The sequence below is a fragment of the Lampetra planeri genome, chromosome 3, assembly GCF_965212315.1.
Source record: "Lampetra planeri chromosome 3, kcLamPlan1.2.h2, whole genome shotgun sequence".
In the NCBI taxonomy this organism is placed as follows: domain Eukaryota; kingdom Metazoa; phylum Chordata; class Hyperoartia; order Petromyzontiformes; family Petromyzontidae; genus Lampetra; species Lampetra planeri.
Genome location: NC_136109.1, coordinates 823,471 through 840,808, shown reverse-complemented (window position 1 = coordinate 840,808; position 17,338 = coordinate 823,471). Strand labels below are relative to the sequence as shown.

The window sequence follows — 17,338 nt, the reverse complement described above, 5'->3', positions numbered from 1 at the left end:
GGGAGACGAAAGGCGGCCGGCCGTGGCGCCGGCCGCAACCGCCCCCCCCACGTGCGCCGTGCCGCTCTTCTCTGCAGGCGCCGCTCGCCCTGCGACAGGCGACACACGGGAGGGGTGCCCGCAGCCGTCTCTCTGCTGCGTGCCGAGCGTGCAGGCTCCGTGGCGGTCGACTCGCCGTGGCTGCGCGCGCGTGTCGAGCACGAGCTGCGTCAGCCCGAGCGCCGCTCGTTCGTCACGCGATCCACGCTGGCGACGGACGGCACCGGGCGCTCGGCCCGCTCGGCCCGCTCCCCGCCGGGCCCACAGCACGTCCTGGAGGCCACGCTCAAGAACGCCGAGCAGCTCAAGGAGCTGCTCCTGCAGCTGTCGGGGCCCAAGGGCACCGTGCTGAAGGTGCGGCGCTAACGAGCCTCCGCTAACGAGCCTCTGCTAAAGAGCCTCCACTAACGAGCCTCTGCTAACGAGACTCTGCTAGCGAGCTTACCCTAACGATCCTCTGCGAGCGAGCCTCTGCTTGCAAGCCTTAGCTAGCGAGCCTCCGCTAGCGAGCCTACCCTAGCAAGGCTACCCTAAACGAGCCTCGGCTAACGAGCCTCAGCTAGTGAGCCTCCACTAATGGGCATCCATTGGTGATGCTCCGCCAACTAAGACGCCTCCGGGAATAAATCTCCTTCCCTGTCTTTATCACTGGGTGCTCCCGTGGCTGCGAGATGGGAGAACTGACGGACACTTTGGGCACTAGCGGATTCGCTAACGACCTCTGAGAGCATTGGCACCCACCGTGAGCACCAGCTGGTGGCACTCGGAGCACTGGCGGTCACTTGGAGCGCCTGCGGGTCCAGAGGGCACCAGAAGACACTGAGATCACAGTGGACACTGAGATCACAGCGGACACTGAGATCACAGTGGACACTGAGATCACAGCGGGGACTGAGATCACAGCGGACACTGAGATCACAGCGGGGACTGAGATCACAGCGGACACTGAGATCACAGCGGGGACTGAGATCACAGCAGACACTGAGATCACAGCGGACACTGAGATCACAGCGGACACTGAGATCACAGCGGGGACTGAGATCACAGCAGACACTGAGATCACGGCGAACACAGAGATCACAGCGGACACTGAGATCACAGCGGACACTGAGATCACAGCGGACACTGAGATCACAGCGGGGGCTGAGATCACAGCGGGTGCTGAGATCACAGCAAACACTGAGATCACGGCGGACACAGAGATCACAGCGGACACTGAGATCACAGCAGACACTGAGATCACAGCGGACACTGAGATCACAGCGGACACTGAGATCACAGCGGACACTGAGATCACAGCGGACACTGAGATCACAGCGGACACTGAGATCACAGCGGACACTGAGATCACAGTGGACACTGAGATCACAGCGGGGGCTGAGATCACAGCAGACACTGAGATCACGGCGGACACAGAGATCACAGCGGACACTGAGATCACAGCGGGGACTGAGATCACGGCGGACACTGAGATCACGGCAGACACTGAGATCACGGCGGACACAGAGATCACAGCGGACACTGAGATCACAGCGGGGACTGAGATCACAGCGGACACTGAGATCACAGCGGGGACTGAGATCACAGCAGACACTGAGATCACAGCGGACATTGAGATCACAGCGGGGACTGAGATCACAGCAGACACTGAGATCACGGCGAACACAGAGATCACAGCGGACACTGAGATCACAGCGGACACTGAGATCACAGCGGACACTGAGATCACAGCGGGGGCTGAGATCACAGCGGGTGCTGAGATCACAGCAAACACTGAGATCACGGCGGACACAGAGATCACAGCGGACACTGAGATCACAGCAGACACTGAGATCACAGCGGACACTGAGATCACAGCGGACACTGAGATCACAGCGGACACTGAGATCACAGCGGACACTGAGATCACAGCGGACACTGAGATCACAGCGGACACTGAGATCACAGTGGACACTGAGATCACAGCGGGGGCTGAGATCACAGCAGACACTGAGATCACGGCGGACACAGAGATCACAGCGGACACTGAGATCACAGCGGGGACTGAGATCACGGCGGACACTGAGATCACGGCAGACACTGAGATCACAGCGGACACTGAGATCACAGCGGGGACTGAGATCACAGCGGGGACTGAGATCACAGCGGACACTGAGATCACAGCGGACACTGAGATCACGGCGGACACTGAGATCACGGCGGACACAGAGATCACGGCGGACACTGAGATCACAGCGGGGACTGAGATCACAGCGGACACTGAGATCACAGCGGGGACTGAGATCACAGCGGGGACTGAGATCACAGCGGACACTAAGATCACAGCAGACACTGAGATCACAGCGGACACTGAGATCACAGCGGGGACTGAGATCACAGCGGGGACTGAGATCACAGTAGACACTGAGATCACAGCGGACACCGAGATCACAGCGGACACTGAGATCACAGCTGGGACTGAGATTACAGTGGGGACTGAGATCACAGCGAGGACTGAGATCACAGCGGACACTGAGATCACAGCAGGGACTGAGATCACAGCGGACGCTGAGATCACAGCGGACACTGAGATCACAGCGGGGACGGAGTTCACAGCGGGGACTGAGATCACAGCGGGGACTGAGATCACAGCAGACACTGAGATCACAGCTGGGACTGAGATCACAGCGGGGACTGAGATCACAGCGGGGACTGAGATCACAGCGGGGACTGAGATCACAGCGAGCACTGAGATCACTGCGGGGACTGAGATCACAGCAGGGACTGAGATCACAGCAGGGACTGAGATCACAGCGGGGACTGAGATCACAGCGGGGACTGAGATCACAGCGGGGACTGAGATCACAGCGAGCACTGAGATCACTGCGGGGACTGAGATCACAGCAGGGACTGAGATCACAGCGGGGACTGAGATCACAGCAGGGACTGAGATCACAGCGGGGACTGAGATCACAGCGGGGACTGAGATCACAGCGGGGACTGAGATCACAGCGAGCACTGAGATCACTGCGGGGACTGAGATCACAGCAGGGACTGAGATCACAGCGGGGACTGAGATCACAGCAGGGACTGAGATCACAGCGGGGACTGAGATCACAGCGGGGACTGAGATCACAGCGGGGACTGAGATCACAGCGAGCACTGAGATCACAGCGGGGACTGAGATCACAGCGGGGACTGAGATCACAGCGGGGACTGAGATCACAGCGGGGACTGAGATCACAGCGAGGACTGAGATCACAGCGAGCACTGAGATCACAGCGAGCACTGAGATCACAGCGGACACTGAGATCACAGCGGGGACTGAGATCACAGCGGGGACTGAGATCACAGCGGGGACTGAGATCACAGCGAGGACTGAGATCACAGCGAGCACTGAGATCACAGCGGACACTGAGATCACAGCGAGGACTGAGATCACAGCGAGCACTGAGATCACAGCGGACACTGAGATCACAGCGAGGACTGAGATCACAGCGAGCACTGAGATCACAGCGGACACTGAGATCACAGCGAGGACTGAGATCACAGCGAGCACTGAGATCACAGCGGACACTGAGATCACAACGAGCTCTGAGATCACAGTGAGCACTGAGATCACAGCGGGCACCGAGGGCGCCAGCGAGGTGCTGACAGTGCTGACGGTGCTACGATGTCCCTGCCGCCGGCAGGTGCTGTCGAGCTCGCGGGTGAGGCCGCAGCGCTCTTTCACGAGCCACAACGAGCTGCAGTGGCCTTACACGGGGCCGTTGGCGGCCGACCTCCTGCTGGAGGAGAAGAAAGGGGGCAAGCGCGGCCGCCTGCACCTGCAGTACCCGGGCGGCGACGCCAACGTCACCGGCAGCTGGGACGAGGAGGTCTTATCCACGCGCACACACACACACACCGGGAGGGGGGGGGGGGTATAGATACACAGGGACACACGGGGATATACAGGGACACAGACACACGTGAGAATACAAGGACACACACGGGCACACATGGACACACAAACACGCGTGTACACATAAGGAGACCACACGGGTGCACATGGCAACACACGTTGATCACGGACGGGCGCACACGGACACGCACAGACAACAAACGGACACAGGAACACGCGGACACGCAGAGCACGCGCACGGGCATGCACGCAAGTGTACGGACGCGCTCGCAGGCGCGAGACGGTGCCGCGTGTCGCCCCCCCCCCCCCCCACTCCGCCCCAGCAGAAGCCGGTGCAGAACGTGACGCTGGGCTGCGCATGGCGCGACAGGGGGGGCGCCGCCCGCGCCGTGCAGCTCGCGGCGTCGCTGGAGCGCGGGGAGGAGCGCGGGCGAGTGTCGCTGCACGTGCGGTGAGCGAGGAAGGGGCACGTGGTGAGGTGTGGCGTGGTGCGCTGAGGTGTGGAGCGCCGTGTGAGTGTGCGTGGTGAGGTGCGGTGAGGCACCGTGTGGTGAGTTACGTGCGTCGTGCGAGCACGTGGCCGCCCGCCGCCGCTCGTCGCAGGTGCTGCTCGCTCACAGCGCTTGCCCCCGTCAGTCTGTCAGTGGCTACGCTGTGGGGAAGGGGGGGGGTGGTGATCGTTGTCGTCTTCGTGCCAGGCACCCGTTCCGCGCCCCGCGTGACCTGCTGCTGCAGGCGTCGCTGTCGGCCGAGCGGCGAGCCCGGCGCTCCACGGGGGCGCGAGGGCGGCGCTACGCCGCCGAGCTGGCGGCCACGCTGGACAAGCGCGACACGGTGCTGGCGCGGGCCTCCGTCGGCACGGAGCTCGACAGCCCCGAGGTGCCGTCCCCCCACCGCCACGCCGTCACCCCCGCCGGCGGCGCCCTGATCCCACCCACTAACCGCCACGTAACACCCTGCACCGCCCTGCAACACTCTGGTCACCACCACTCCCAGCCATGAACCACCCTGCGTCACCCTGCCAAAGTGAAAGTCGCATGTGCAATGGGCAATGGCTCGTGTTGTTTGTCTTTGTGTCCTTGTGTCTCCGTGTCCCCGTGTACATGTCTACCCATGTCCCCGTGTCCCCGTGTCCCCGTGTGCAGGCCTGCGTGAGTCTCAAGCAGCCGTACGACCTCCGTCTGTTGCCCAAGGTGGCCGAGCTCTGCCTCAAGGGTCAACGCGATGGCCAGGTCAGGCCCTGCTGTGACTGCCGGCCTCACGGCCACACCCCGGGGTCGCCGACCGTGTCACCGCCCGTGTCCCCGGATGTGCCACCACCGCCTGTGTCACCACCAATGTCACCGCCTGTGTCACCACCAATGTCACCACCCGTGTCACCGCCCGTGTCCCCGGATGTGCCACCACCGCCTGTGTCACGGTCTCACCGTGCGTGCGGTGCGTGTATGCGGGAGGGCAGCGGTTAGCGCGCTGCGTTGCCAATCCGCCAACCCGAGTTCGATTACTGCTCACGTCCAGCATCGGTGATGCATATCTGAACTGGTCTTGGCTTTCCCCTGGGTCGACTCAGCCTTAAATGATTACCTAGACATCAGCGCTGGGGGCATGGTGCTGGCCACCCACTCCTTGGCGTGCCGTGCCGGCCTCCATCGGTGCCACTTGCTTACAGCACTTGTCCCAACAGTCTAAGGCGAAATCATCATGGGACCTCCCTTGCCAGTATCAACATTTAAGAATAGGTTTTACCCTTTCTGGCAATAAAACAGCTGTGTAAAAATGTTAAAACACCAAACAGAAACACTGTGCAAGATATCTGCATTAACCACACAAACTTGTGGTGGACATGCAAACAAAAAACATGCTCTGATAGTATATGATGGCATTGTCTTTGAAACTCTAAAGAAAGCTGTCTCCGGTGTGGACCAATCAGTTTAAAAGACAATGCATCATCACACACCACCAGAGCATTGTAGTTGGTTTGCATGTTCACCACGAGTCTGTGTGGTGAATGCAGTGACAATGATATCTTTATGTTTGGTGTTACAACATCTTGACACAAACCGTTTTATGGCCAGAAAGGGCAGAAAACCTATTCTTATAGTCTAAGGCTCTACGGTGGGATCTCGGTGCAGCGCGTGTACGTGTAATGCATGAGTGCGCGTGCTATGTGCGTGCTGCGCCCGTGCCGTGCAGTATAAGTACTCGGGCAGCGGGAAGCTGAACCTGGGGGACACGGGGCAGGCCAAGCTGAGCGGGCGCTACCAGGGAACCTTCACCAGCTGGAGGCACGAGCTGGAGCTCAGCGCCAGCCACTCCTTCAAGGTGCCGCTGCTCACCACCGCTCGCTCGCTCACCACACGCTTACCGACGGACCATCACTCCTTCACCGTCGCTCGCCACTTACCAACTCTACTCGCTGCACACCGTCACTCGCCGCTTCATATGGATATACACCCTGCACCCAGCCCCCCCACCCCTTCACTCTGCCCCCCCACCCCTTCACCCTGCCCCCCCACCCCTTCACCCTACCCCCCTCCCCTTCACCCTGCCCCCCTCCCCTTCACCCTACCCCCCTCCCCTTCACCCTGCCCCCGGGGTGTCGGTACAGTTGAAGGTCCCTGGCGCTGCTGAGCTCAAGGCGGAGGTTTTCTCCGTGGACGGCAAGGGCCTGGACTTCAACTACGGCGCCGCGGGGAAGCTCACGCTGGACAAGAAGGACGTCAGCAAGGTGAGCGGCCGCAGCAACCGCAGCAACCGCGGCAACTACCACAACCTCCGCAACTGTAACAACCGCCGCAACCACCACAACCACTGCAACCACAACCACCACAACCGCCGCATCCACCGTGACCGTCGCAACCTCTACAACCACCGCAACCGCTACAACCACCGCAACCGCCGCAACCGCTGCAAGCACCACAACCATCAGTGTTGTGGTGGTTGTGACATTCTGGCGGCCGGGCCACGGTGCCCCCCCCTCATCAGCCTCACCACCTCTCACCGGCCTCACTATCTCTCACCAGCCTCACCACCACTCACTGGACTCACCACCACTCGTGTGACACATCATGTGCTGCGTATCGTATTGTGGGGAGCGGCAGTGTAGTGGCTAGAGGTGGCCACCGACCCCCTCGTGTGCCACAGTGCCGGCCTTCACAGGTGCTGCTACTCGCTCCTAACAGTACTTGCCCCAACAGTGAGTTAAGGTCTTCTTGGTTCTTTCGGTAAAGTCACGTAGAAGGGAAGTAATAAAATAATAAAAATAAAACATAATAAAATCAAATAATTCTCACGACGTTTCGGCTACAACGCAAGCAGCCGTCTTCAGGTGAAGAATGAGACACTGCCAAGCTAGGAGCTTATATATAAGCTGAGTTGGAGGTGGAAGAAGAAGAGAGCCTTAACAAAAGAATGTGCATATCAAGAGGAATTTAGCATATTCATGGGAAATGCGTAGGAGGTGGGCGGGGGGGTTTCAAAGTCATATTATGCCCATGCATTATGCAGGATCAGCAGCACCAAAGGGAGGGGGGTAGCATTAACAAAGGGAGGGCATGTTAATAGTATGTAGAAGCAATGAAACATGTGAATGGGAAAACGGTGGCAGGAGATCCGCAGCGGAGCAAATAATGCATTCCCTGTGGAGAACACAAGATACATAGTTAATGCCAGTGAGTGGACTGCGGTCTGAAAGTCACCATAAACGTGAACAACAATCAGTTAAGATCCGAAGTGGTTTATTACGTCCTTCCAATGATTGCTGAGCCAGAATCCATCTTCTCGGTTGAAATTGTCTCTGTGTTTGTATATGTGGATCGCCTCATGAACGAAAAGAGGGATGACATTGTCATCCTCTCAGCCGATAAAGGCAATGCCACTGTCATCATGGACAAAACAGAATACAACACCAAAATCCAAGAACTACTCAACGATGGCAGCTATACAAAAATAAAAAGAGACCCCACCAACAGCCTCGTCACCAAAACCAACAAAATCATTTCTGCTTCAACCGCATTAATTGATCAGACCAAACAGTTCTCGTTGAAACCTTCTGCAGCCAGGCCACGAAGATTGTATGGCTTGCCAAAGATACATAAAGAAGATACACCTCTTCGTCCCATTGTCTCTACTATCAACTCCCCCACTTACAAACTGGCTCGTTTTTTGTCTGAAATCTTACGGCCTTTCACTGGAAAAACCACCTCTGCGGTACAAAACTCTACTGACCTGGTATCGACAATCAAGGGGATTTCCCTGTCCCCAGACGACCTGCTTGTCAGTTTTGATGTGGTTTCCTTGTTCACCAAGGTTCCTGTGCCTGACACCATCGCAATCATTGAAGACTTGGTTAATCAAGGACTGAATACTGGGGTGTACCCCCCCTGGTGAGACACTGCTTAACCAATACATACTTCACCTGGAATGGAACCTTCTACAAGCAAACTGAGGGCACCCCAATGGGCTCCCCCCTATCTCCGGTTGTAGCCAACATTTTCATGGAGAAATTTGAGACTGACGCCATCCAGACTGCCACTCTACACCCGACCTTATGGAAGAGGTACGTAGATGACACTTTTGTCATCTGGCCACATGGCCGGCCTGCTCTAGACCAATTTCTCGACCACATCAATTCCATACACCCAGCCATCAGATTCACCATGAAAGTCGAAAAAGATGGCAAGCTACCCTTTTTGGATGTCCTAATTAAAAGGAGACCTGATGGTTCAATGAGCCATTCTGTCTACAGGAAAGCCACCCATACGGATGCCTACCTAAAACCGGATTCCCACCACCATCCATCCCAGAAGAACTCCCTCATCAAGACTCTATACCATAGAGCCCAATGCATCTCCGACCAGGAACACATTGCCAGTGAACTCAAACACGTACGCCAAGCTCTTAAGGCTAATGGTTACTCCGACTACACAATCCGCAAGGCCATCACTCCAACCGTGAAGAAGGATCCTGCTGAGGAGCCTTTCAAAACCATCACCTTACCCTACATTGCTGGGGTCACAAAAAAGATCTCCAAAATCCTGATTAAACACAAGATTCAGGTACGATTCAACACAGTACATAAAATCCGTGATCTGGTTCCGTCTGTAAAAGACGTGGTTTTAGACATACAGTACCCTGGCGTCTACAAACTAAGTTGCCTCTGTAGTAGCAGTTACATTGGAGAAACCAAACGACATGTCTCGGACCGCATCCGTGAACATAAAGCTGACCTGAAATACGGTAGGACAAACACCTCAGCCGTGGCAGATCACTGTTACAATTCAGTGGGTTCACATGACATTGACTTCTCCAAGACAGAGGTTCTCTGCAAGCCATCTGGCTACCATGAGAGATTCGTTCATGAGGCGATCCACATATACAAACACAGAGACAATTTCAACCGAGAAGATGGATTCTGGCTCAGCAATCATTGGAAGGACGTAATAAACCACTTCAGATCTTAACTGATTGTTGTTCACGTTTATGGTGACTTTCAGACCGCAGTCCACTCACTCACGGCATTAACTGTGTATCTTGTGTTCTCCACAGGGAATGCATTATTTGCACCGCTGCGGATCTCCTGCCACCGTTTTCCCATTCACATGTTTCATTGCTTCTACATACTATTAACATGCCCTCCCTTTGTTAATGCTACCCCCCTCCCTTTGGTGCTGCTGATCCTGCATAATGCATGGGCATAATATGACTTTGAAACCCCCCCGCCCACCTCCTACGCATTTCCCATGAATATGCTAAATTCCTCTTGATATGCACATTCTTTTGTTAAGGCTCTCTTCTTCTTCCACCTCCAACTCAGCTTATATATAAGCTCCTAGCTTGGCAGTGTCTCATTCTTCACCTGAAGACGGCTGCTTGCGTTGTAGCCGAAACGTCGTGAAAATTATTTGATTTTATTATGTTTTATTTTTATTATTTCATTACTTCCCTTCTACGTGACTTTACCGAAAGAACCAAGAAGATGAATCCCTGCAGTCACGAAAGCTTTAAATCTAAAAGTGAGTTAAGGCTTTACGGGGGATTTTTGCCTTTGCCGTGTGCTCCGTGCCAGGTGGAGGTGCACGCGAACGGCTCGTGGACCCAGCTGGCCGCCTGCGTGCAGCTCAGCCACCCCTATGGCTCGCTCCCCGCCCGCTCCCTGCAGGCACGTTCCTCGCAAACGCTCCCCCACTAGGTGGACTCGGCCTCAAATGAGTACTCGGTGCGGTGTGTAGTCAACATCGCCACTGGGGAGACGAAGGCGGCCGGGCGTGGTGCTGGCCACCCACAGGCTATATGGGGGATCTTTGTCTTTTTTTTCGCGTGTGTTAAACATCTTCATAGATGCTACTTGCTAACAGCACTTGCCCCAACTGTTCAGGCTATTCGGGGGGTCTTCGTCTTTGGTATCCACCACGTGATTCAGTTGCGGAACACATTCCTGCGGAGGGAGCTGGTAGGAACGTTGGGTTTGCTCGGTCAATGGCCAGGGTCAACGGCGGCGTGGTGTATTCCGCAAATATGCCCGACTGTGAGGGCGGGCACAAGCCGGGGTGAGTAGGTTAAACATTGAGTTTTATAAGGGCACCACGGGGTGACCAGCCCCTCCCCACTCCCCACACAGCCCCTCCCCACACTCCCCACCCAGCCCCTCCCCACCCTCCCCACCCAGCCCCTCCCCACCCTCCCCTCCCCACCCAGCCCCTCCCTGCACGACGGACGGACACAATAATCCCCTGTGGGCTGGTGGAACCAGTGGGTTCCTACCAGTATTATCCTCGTAACATAAGTAGCTTCATATGTAGTAGCTACATATGTAGTAACTACATATGCAGTAGCTACATATGCAGTAGCTACATATGCAGTAGCTACATATGTAGTAGCTACGGGCCCCGCACTTTTAAAGGCCCCGCACTAAATTCTTTCAAGCTATCAATTCCGGTTCAGTGATTCTGCACTTGCTCTATTACTATAATACTATACCGCCTGCAACTTTTACGAACGACCGGGTGTTTAAGGTTAGCGATTCGTCGTATTATCTGGCCGTATAGCAAATGAAAAAATACAATTACTTTACTATGCAAGTAAAACAATTGTGTATTAATATTTACGTGTTTTTTTTTATTAGGGCCCCTTTATAACAATGCTACAGACCCTGTACGAGCTGCATCCGGCATTGATGTGGTTCCATCCGCACGTTGCGCTCTGCATCTTATTTCACATTTTTTGAGTGCCCCACGGCTCAAGGTGCACTTCACATGGTTTGTAAAGCGCGAACAACAATCGAGTGATTCGGATGGCAGGGGCGTGCAAGGACCGAGGAATGGGTGACCGTGACGGAGGGCACACGGGGGTCACGGAAGGGCCATAGGGGAGGGAGGGGATGGAATGGGCGATGGAGAGAGCAACGAAAGGAGATTAAGGAGGGGGACTGGTGGTGTGGTGTCCTGAGTGCGGTGCATGCTTGTGTATGTGGTGCATGCGCATGGGGCGTGAGTGCAGCTCGTGTATGCGGTGCGTGAGCGTGGTGCGTGCTCGTGAGCGCTGTTCGTGCCTCTCGCCCTCCCCGCAGGCCTGCGTGCAGGCGAAGCGGCAGGGCGACGGGGTGAACGCCTCGGTGCTCATGCGCGCCGACGGCAAGGAGCGCGGCTGGCTGGCGCTGGATGCGACCGGCCGGCGGAAGCAGGGCTGCGGGGAGGGAAGCGTCCGGGCCGAGATGCGGCAGGCCTTCTTCGACACACTGCCCCGCGCCACCCACGCCCACCTCTCCGCGTCGTGCGAGCCCAACAAGTACATGTGCCCTCGCGAGCGCTCCCGTGTGTGTGTGCGTGTGTGCCGGTGCGCAGTTATGTAGGTGTGCTGGCCACCCACCCCCTCGTGTGCCGTGCCGGCCTTCGTTGGTGCTCGCTAGCAGCACTATACCCCAATAGCCTGTTAAGGCTATACGGGGGATCTTTGTCTTTGCGTGTGGGCGTGTAGGTCGGTTCACCTGGTGCAATCTGTAAATGTCACCACTGGGGAGACAAATGTAGCCGGGCGTGGTGCCGGCCAACCACCCCCTCGTGTGCCGTGCCGGCCTTCGTTGGTGCTCGCTAACGGCACTTGCCCCAACGGTCTGTCAAGACTACACGGGGGGATCTTTGTCTTTGTCTGTGCGTGCGTGCAGGATGAAGGCGAGTGGGGGCGCCGGCGCAGATGGATCAGATGCCGCTGTCGACCTGGCGCTGTCGCTCGTCTCGGGGAACCCCTCGTCCACGCTGGCGCTGTCCGCCGAGCTGCGGCACGCCGTGCGGCGCTGGCGCTCACTGCCGTCGCCCGCGAAGCTCCAAGCGTCGCTCACCAAGCGCAACGAGGACCACGAGGGTGCGGGGGGGGGGAGGCATGGGCAGCCACACCGCGACTGCCATCACCATCATCACCACCACCGTCGACGTCATCACTATCATCATCAGCATCATCACCACTATCACCACCATCATCCTACCATCACCATCACCACTATCACCACCACCATGATCATTACCATCACCATCATCAGCACTATCACCACCACCAACAATAATTCGCCACTAAGTGGCAGTGACATCACCACGGCGCTTGTGCCAGGCTATGTGCATTTGAAGGCCACGTTAAGGCCACTAAATTACCACTAAAACACGTGTTAAAAATCACCACCACCACCGCCGTCACTACCATGACCGCCGCCGCTATCACCACCAACACCTCACAGCGATACCACAACAGCCACTTTGCCTCACCGCTGGGTTAGGCCACACCAGCACTCACCGGTCTCACCACCACCCATGCCTCACACCGCGTTTGGTGCCTCGCCATCGTGCTGCGTTGCGACGCTACGCCCCCGCAGGCAGTGCCAAGCTGGTGCTGGACAAGTCGTGGCTCGAGGTGGACTTCAAGAACGACAACACGTTTGGCAAGGCGGCCACGTTGCTGCAGCTGGAGGGCCGCCTGCGCCACGACGCCGGCCTGGCGCTGCCGCGCGCCGCTCAGCTGCGCACGAAGCTCCAAGCCCAGGGCACCGAGGTGGCGGCGCAGGCCTGCCTCAAGACGGACGACAAGTCCGCCTGCCTCGACCTTGCCCTCGACAACAAGCCTCAGCGCACGGAGCTGAGTGGCAAGCTGCGGCACAGCGTCCCGTCGCTCGGCAGGGCCGGTGAGCGCCGGCGGAGGAGCCTGGGTCTACGCGGTGGTGTGGTGGTGTTGGTGTGCTGGTTGCGGTGAGGCGGTGGTGATGGTGGTTGTGCGGAGTGGAGGTTGTGATGGTGGTGGAGATGGCAGTGTTGAGCTGATAAGAGTAGCGGTGAGCTTGTGGTGGTGGTGGTGAGATGGAGGAGGTGGTAGTGGCAGTGGTGGTGAGATGGAGGAGGTGGTGGTGGCGTTGGTGGTGAGCGCTCCCCCCCCCCCCCCTCCGCCGTGCGTCCACCGCACACTCACCAGGTGTCCCGGCAGACGGCCGCCTCCTTGTCACGCTGGACCACCCGGAGCGTGACCGCGTGCTCAGCGTGGACGTCCGCTACGACGGGAAGCGCGCCAACGCCAGCACGGGGCTGCGCGTGCTGCGTGGCAGCGTGGAGTACCGGCTGCTGGCCTCGGCGCGACACCAGGAGAAGAGGCTGGCGCAGCTCGGCGTGCCAGCCAGCGCGCAGGCCCTCGCCTTCCTCAAGGTGTTTTATTTTATTATTATTATCCTTTTTTATACTTTTACTTTTGCCAGGTAAGTCCCATTGAGCTCCGTAGCTCTTTTTTTTGATAAGCAACCTGGCGGTCACTAATTGAGGCTCAACAAAAGTGGCTCATCATCATGGGGAAATTTATAGCAGTAGCCAAATACGCGTGGTGATGTTGATTCTAAATGTGGAGGGCAAAACCGGAGGACCCGAAGAAAAATCCATGCGACCATGGCGAGTGAGATCCCACAAATGAAACATTTCCAGTAGCAGGGTCGGGATCAAACGCACGACCTCCTGCATACCAGTCGAGGTAGTTAACATCTCCTAGTGACTACGGCAAGGTCCCGGCCCACGCTCGCCAACATCTACGCTGCACCACGCTGCTGCACTTGGCTGCCGGTGGACCACGGCCGGAGGAATGCGTTGGTCCCCGAGCTGCCGCTGCTGCTGCTGCTACTGCTGCCGTTGTTGCCACCGCCACCGCTGCTGATGCCGCGATTGCCTGCCGTGCAGATGGACACGGGCCTGTACCGGCTGGGCCTGTCGGGCAACTGGGACAAGTCGAGCGTCTCCGCGACGTTGAATGCCACGGGCGAGCGGCGTGGGCCCTCGCGCTCGGGTCAGCTGAGCGCCGACGTCCAGCACAACGTGGAGTTGCTGGCGCGCGCCGTGCCTCGCGCCGCCAAGGTGGGTGGGGGCCCAGGGGGTGGGGGGGCTGGTGGCGCCCACAGATCGGACCGTTGACCCCGCGAGCTCGGCCGCGTGGAGTTTGTAACATCTTCCTCCCGTGCGTGCGGGAGACTCGTACTGTCGTATCATCAGATGCACTCTCTTTTTTTCACACCTCCTCCCCTCCCTACCCTCCCCCCCTCTGTATTTTAGAGAAAAAGTTGAAGGATGTATGTCTTATAATCTGGCAGCTGTGTATGTGTATGATCTATTGGATTTCTATAACTTCAGTTTAACACGTAGGCTTTCGCGAACAATATAATCCATAATAGAGGTTTTTTTTGGGTTAGATCGCGTAAATATATGAATGTGTCGTAAAACCCGCCACCACCCGACACAGCCAACTAGTAAGGGTTGTCACGTAAACAGAACATGTAAATTCATCACACATGCAGCACGCCAGTGCGTTGGAGAGCCAAGCCACAACATAAAAAATCTGAGTACGATGTTTCGCCAGTAATTACAACTCAGGTGAAAGCCGGATTTGTGGCAACAGCCGCAAACTAGTTGGCTGTGTTGGGTGGTGGCGGGTTTAATGACACATTTATATGTTTACACGATCTAACCCCAAAAAACCTCTTATGGATTGTATAACTTCATTTGGGTAACTCAACACTTTCAAGAAGGACATTGCGCACGCGTCGGGACATAGACATTGACCAGTTTGGGCTGTGTCTTACTTGGCGGTGTCGGTCACGACGCTGCTGCTGCTGTTATTATTGTTGTTAGTGTTGTTGTTGTTGTCATCATCTTCGTTGTGCAGATGAGCTGCAAGGGGGAGCTGCAGGCCGGCGCAGCGTCGGGGCAGTGCGTGGGGCGCGTGGGCGACGCGCCCGTGCAGCTCAAGTGCAGCGAGAAGCACGGCGGGGGGCGGCTGAGCGTGCTGTGCAGCGGCGAGCAGCAGCTGCCGCTCCTTCGCGACCTGGGGGCACCCGCCAAGGCCGCGGCGGAGTTGTCGGCGCGGAGGGTCGACGGCGGCGCGAGCGCCGGTGTCCTGGTGTCGTTCGATGGTCGCTCGCTCAATGCCAGCATCGATGCGGCCATGGGGGTGGCCGCGGCGGCGGCGCGGAAGGGCTCCCGGAGGAATGAGCGCGCCACCAAGGAGCCCGGCTACTCGCTCAGGCTCAAGCTGAAGCACGACCTAAAGGTGCCGGCGGGCCTCCCCTGTTCCGCTGACGTCACCGGCACCGCGCGGCTAGCGAGCGGCAAGTTCGACGCCAAGGTCGTCTCCAAGGTGGACTCCAAGCGCTTCTTCCTGCAGGCCAAGGGCGGCGGGGATGCGCGGGCGGCGGCTACGACGGGGAGTCTACGCATCCGCAGCAAGCACAACTATGAGGCGCTACAGAGATGCGGTGTGCCCCGTAACGGCGTGCTGACGCTCGCCGGCACAGCCGGGAAGGGCCGCTATGAGGGACGCGGCTTTGCCTCCCTAGACGGCCGCAAGGGCGCGGCATCGCTCGCCGTCACCCTCGAGCCCGACAGGAAAGAGGCGAGGTTCAAAAGCGAGCACGGCCTGCAGCTGCCGTGGCCCAAGAAGGCGGAGGTGCTGGCACAGCTGGGAGCCGGCAGGCCAGAGCGAGGTGGCGGGGGGGGTTCGCGAGGCCGGCGGCAGGCCGGGGGTCGGCGGTGCGGCCTGCTGAGCGTGCTGTATGACGATGACCGCGCACGGCTCGAGGGCTGCTACGACCGCCCGGACGAGCACTTGGTGTTGGCCAAGCTGGCGCACAACGTCGCTGCACTGTCCGGTGCCGGCGTTCCCTCCGCGGCATCGCTCATGGCTGAGTACGCGGCTCCGGGCGGGGGACGGCACCGGGCCTCCATCGACCTGACGGCCGACGACTGCGTGGCCTCGGGGAAGGGGGAACTGCGCCTGGGAGAGAAAATCCAATGGGACTGGGCATCGACGCAGCCATGCCTGAAGGCCCGGGGGCTGCCCGGGAAGCTGCAGATCAAGGGCTCAGTGCAGCCCATCGGCTGCAACAGCAAGGGCGACGCCCACCTCACACTAGATGGGAAGGCGCTGGCACTGGAGGCCTCTGGCAAGTGTGCCGATGGCAGCTACGAGGTCCGAGGTCGGCTGAGCAATGGCATCGAAGGCCTCGAACGGGCGGGCGTGCCGCGCGACGCCGTCATGGAGGCCTTGGGCAGCCGCAAGGGCAGGGAGCTGGCCGGCAAGGTGTCCGTGCGGAGTGGGGCCGACATGCTCACGGCCGATGGGAAGCTCCGAGCACGCGCCGGGACGCTCGCTGCCGACGCCACCGCCACGCACGCATGGAGGGCGTTGAGCGACGCAGGTGCCCCGCGCCGCCTCGACATCAAGCTCCAATCCAAGCACGAGGGCTGCAATGTGGACGCCGAGGCGCACGTGACGGCCGACGGGCAGAGAGCGGATGGCGCCCTGAAGGCGGCGTGCGGGGGCAATCCCCGCTACTCGCTGGATGCGCTGCTCTCCCACTCGATGGCGGCGCTCGCCAAGCAGGGCGTGCCTGAGCGCGGCCGCGTCAAGGCCGAGCTGGCGACCTCGGGGCCTCAGGGCGCCGGCTCGGTGGAGGTGGCGGTGGGCGCTTGTCACCTCGGGGCCAAGGGCACCGTGAAGATCGGCAAACCTTCCACCTGGGACCTCAGCCTCAACAACAGCTGTAAGGCAGCCAAGGTGAGTCCAATAGGCCTCGATACGCAGCCTCCTTCAATAGGCCTCTATACCCAGCCTCCTTCAATTGGCCTTCATACACAGCCTCCTTCAATATGCCTTCATACACAGCCTCTTCAATAGGCCTCCATACACAGCCTCCTTCAATAGGCCTCCATACACAGCCTCCTTCAATAGGCCTTGATACACAGCCTCCTTCAATAGGCCTCTATACCCAGCCTCCTTTAATATGCCTTCATACACAGCCTCCTTCAATAGGCCTCGATACGCAGCCTCCTTCAATACGCCTCTATACCCAGCCTCCTTCAATTGGCCTTCATACACAGCCTCCTTCAATGTGCCTTCATACCAGTG

The 17,338-nt window shown here is 58.3% G+C and overlaps 1 protein-coding gene across 1 annotated transcript in view; it reads left to right on the top strand.

The window, feature by feature from the left end:
• LOC144734457 (uncharacterized) overlaps nucleotides 1-17,338 on the top strand; it is a 105,013-nt gene that overhangs the window by 5,812 nt on the left and 81,863 nt on the right. Inside the window, exons 13-26 of the mRNA XM_078616652.1 lie at nucleotides 78-393; nucleotides 3,711-3,896; nucleotides 4,246-4,373; nucleotides 4,621-4,801; nucleotides 5,068-5,154; nucleotides 6,116-6,244; nucleotides 6,531-6,650; nucleotides 9,990-10,082; nucleotides 11,490-11,707; nucleotides 12,084-12,280; nucleotides 12,783-13,088; nucleotides 13,373-13,599; nucleotides 14,119-14,292; nucleotides 15,098-16,987. Of these exons, the coding sequence (XP_078472778.1) occupies nucleotides 78-393; nucleotides 3,711-3,896; nucleotides 4,246-4,373; nucleotides 4,621-4,801; nucleotides 5,068-5,154; nucleotides 6,116-6,244; nucleotides 6,531-6,650; nucleotides 9,990-10,082; nucleotides 11,490-11,707; nucleotides 12,084-12,280; nucleotides 12,783-13,088; nucleotides 13,373-13,599; nucleotides 14,119-14,292; nucleotides 15,098-16,987 (4,252 nt within the window). The remainder of the gene's footprint in view (nucleotides 1-77; nucleotides 394-3,710; nucleotides 3,897-4,245; nucleotides 4,374-4,620; nucleotides 4,802-5,067; nucleotides 5,155-6,115; nucleotides 6,245-6,530; nucleotides 6,651-9,989; nucleotides 10,083-11,489; nucleotides 11,708-12,083; nucleotides 12,281-12,782; nucleotides 13,089-13,372; nucleotides 13,600-14,118; nucleotides 14,293-15,097; nucleotides 16,988-17,338) is intronic.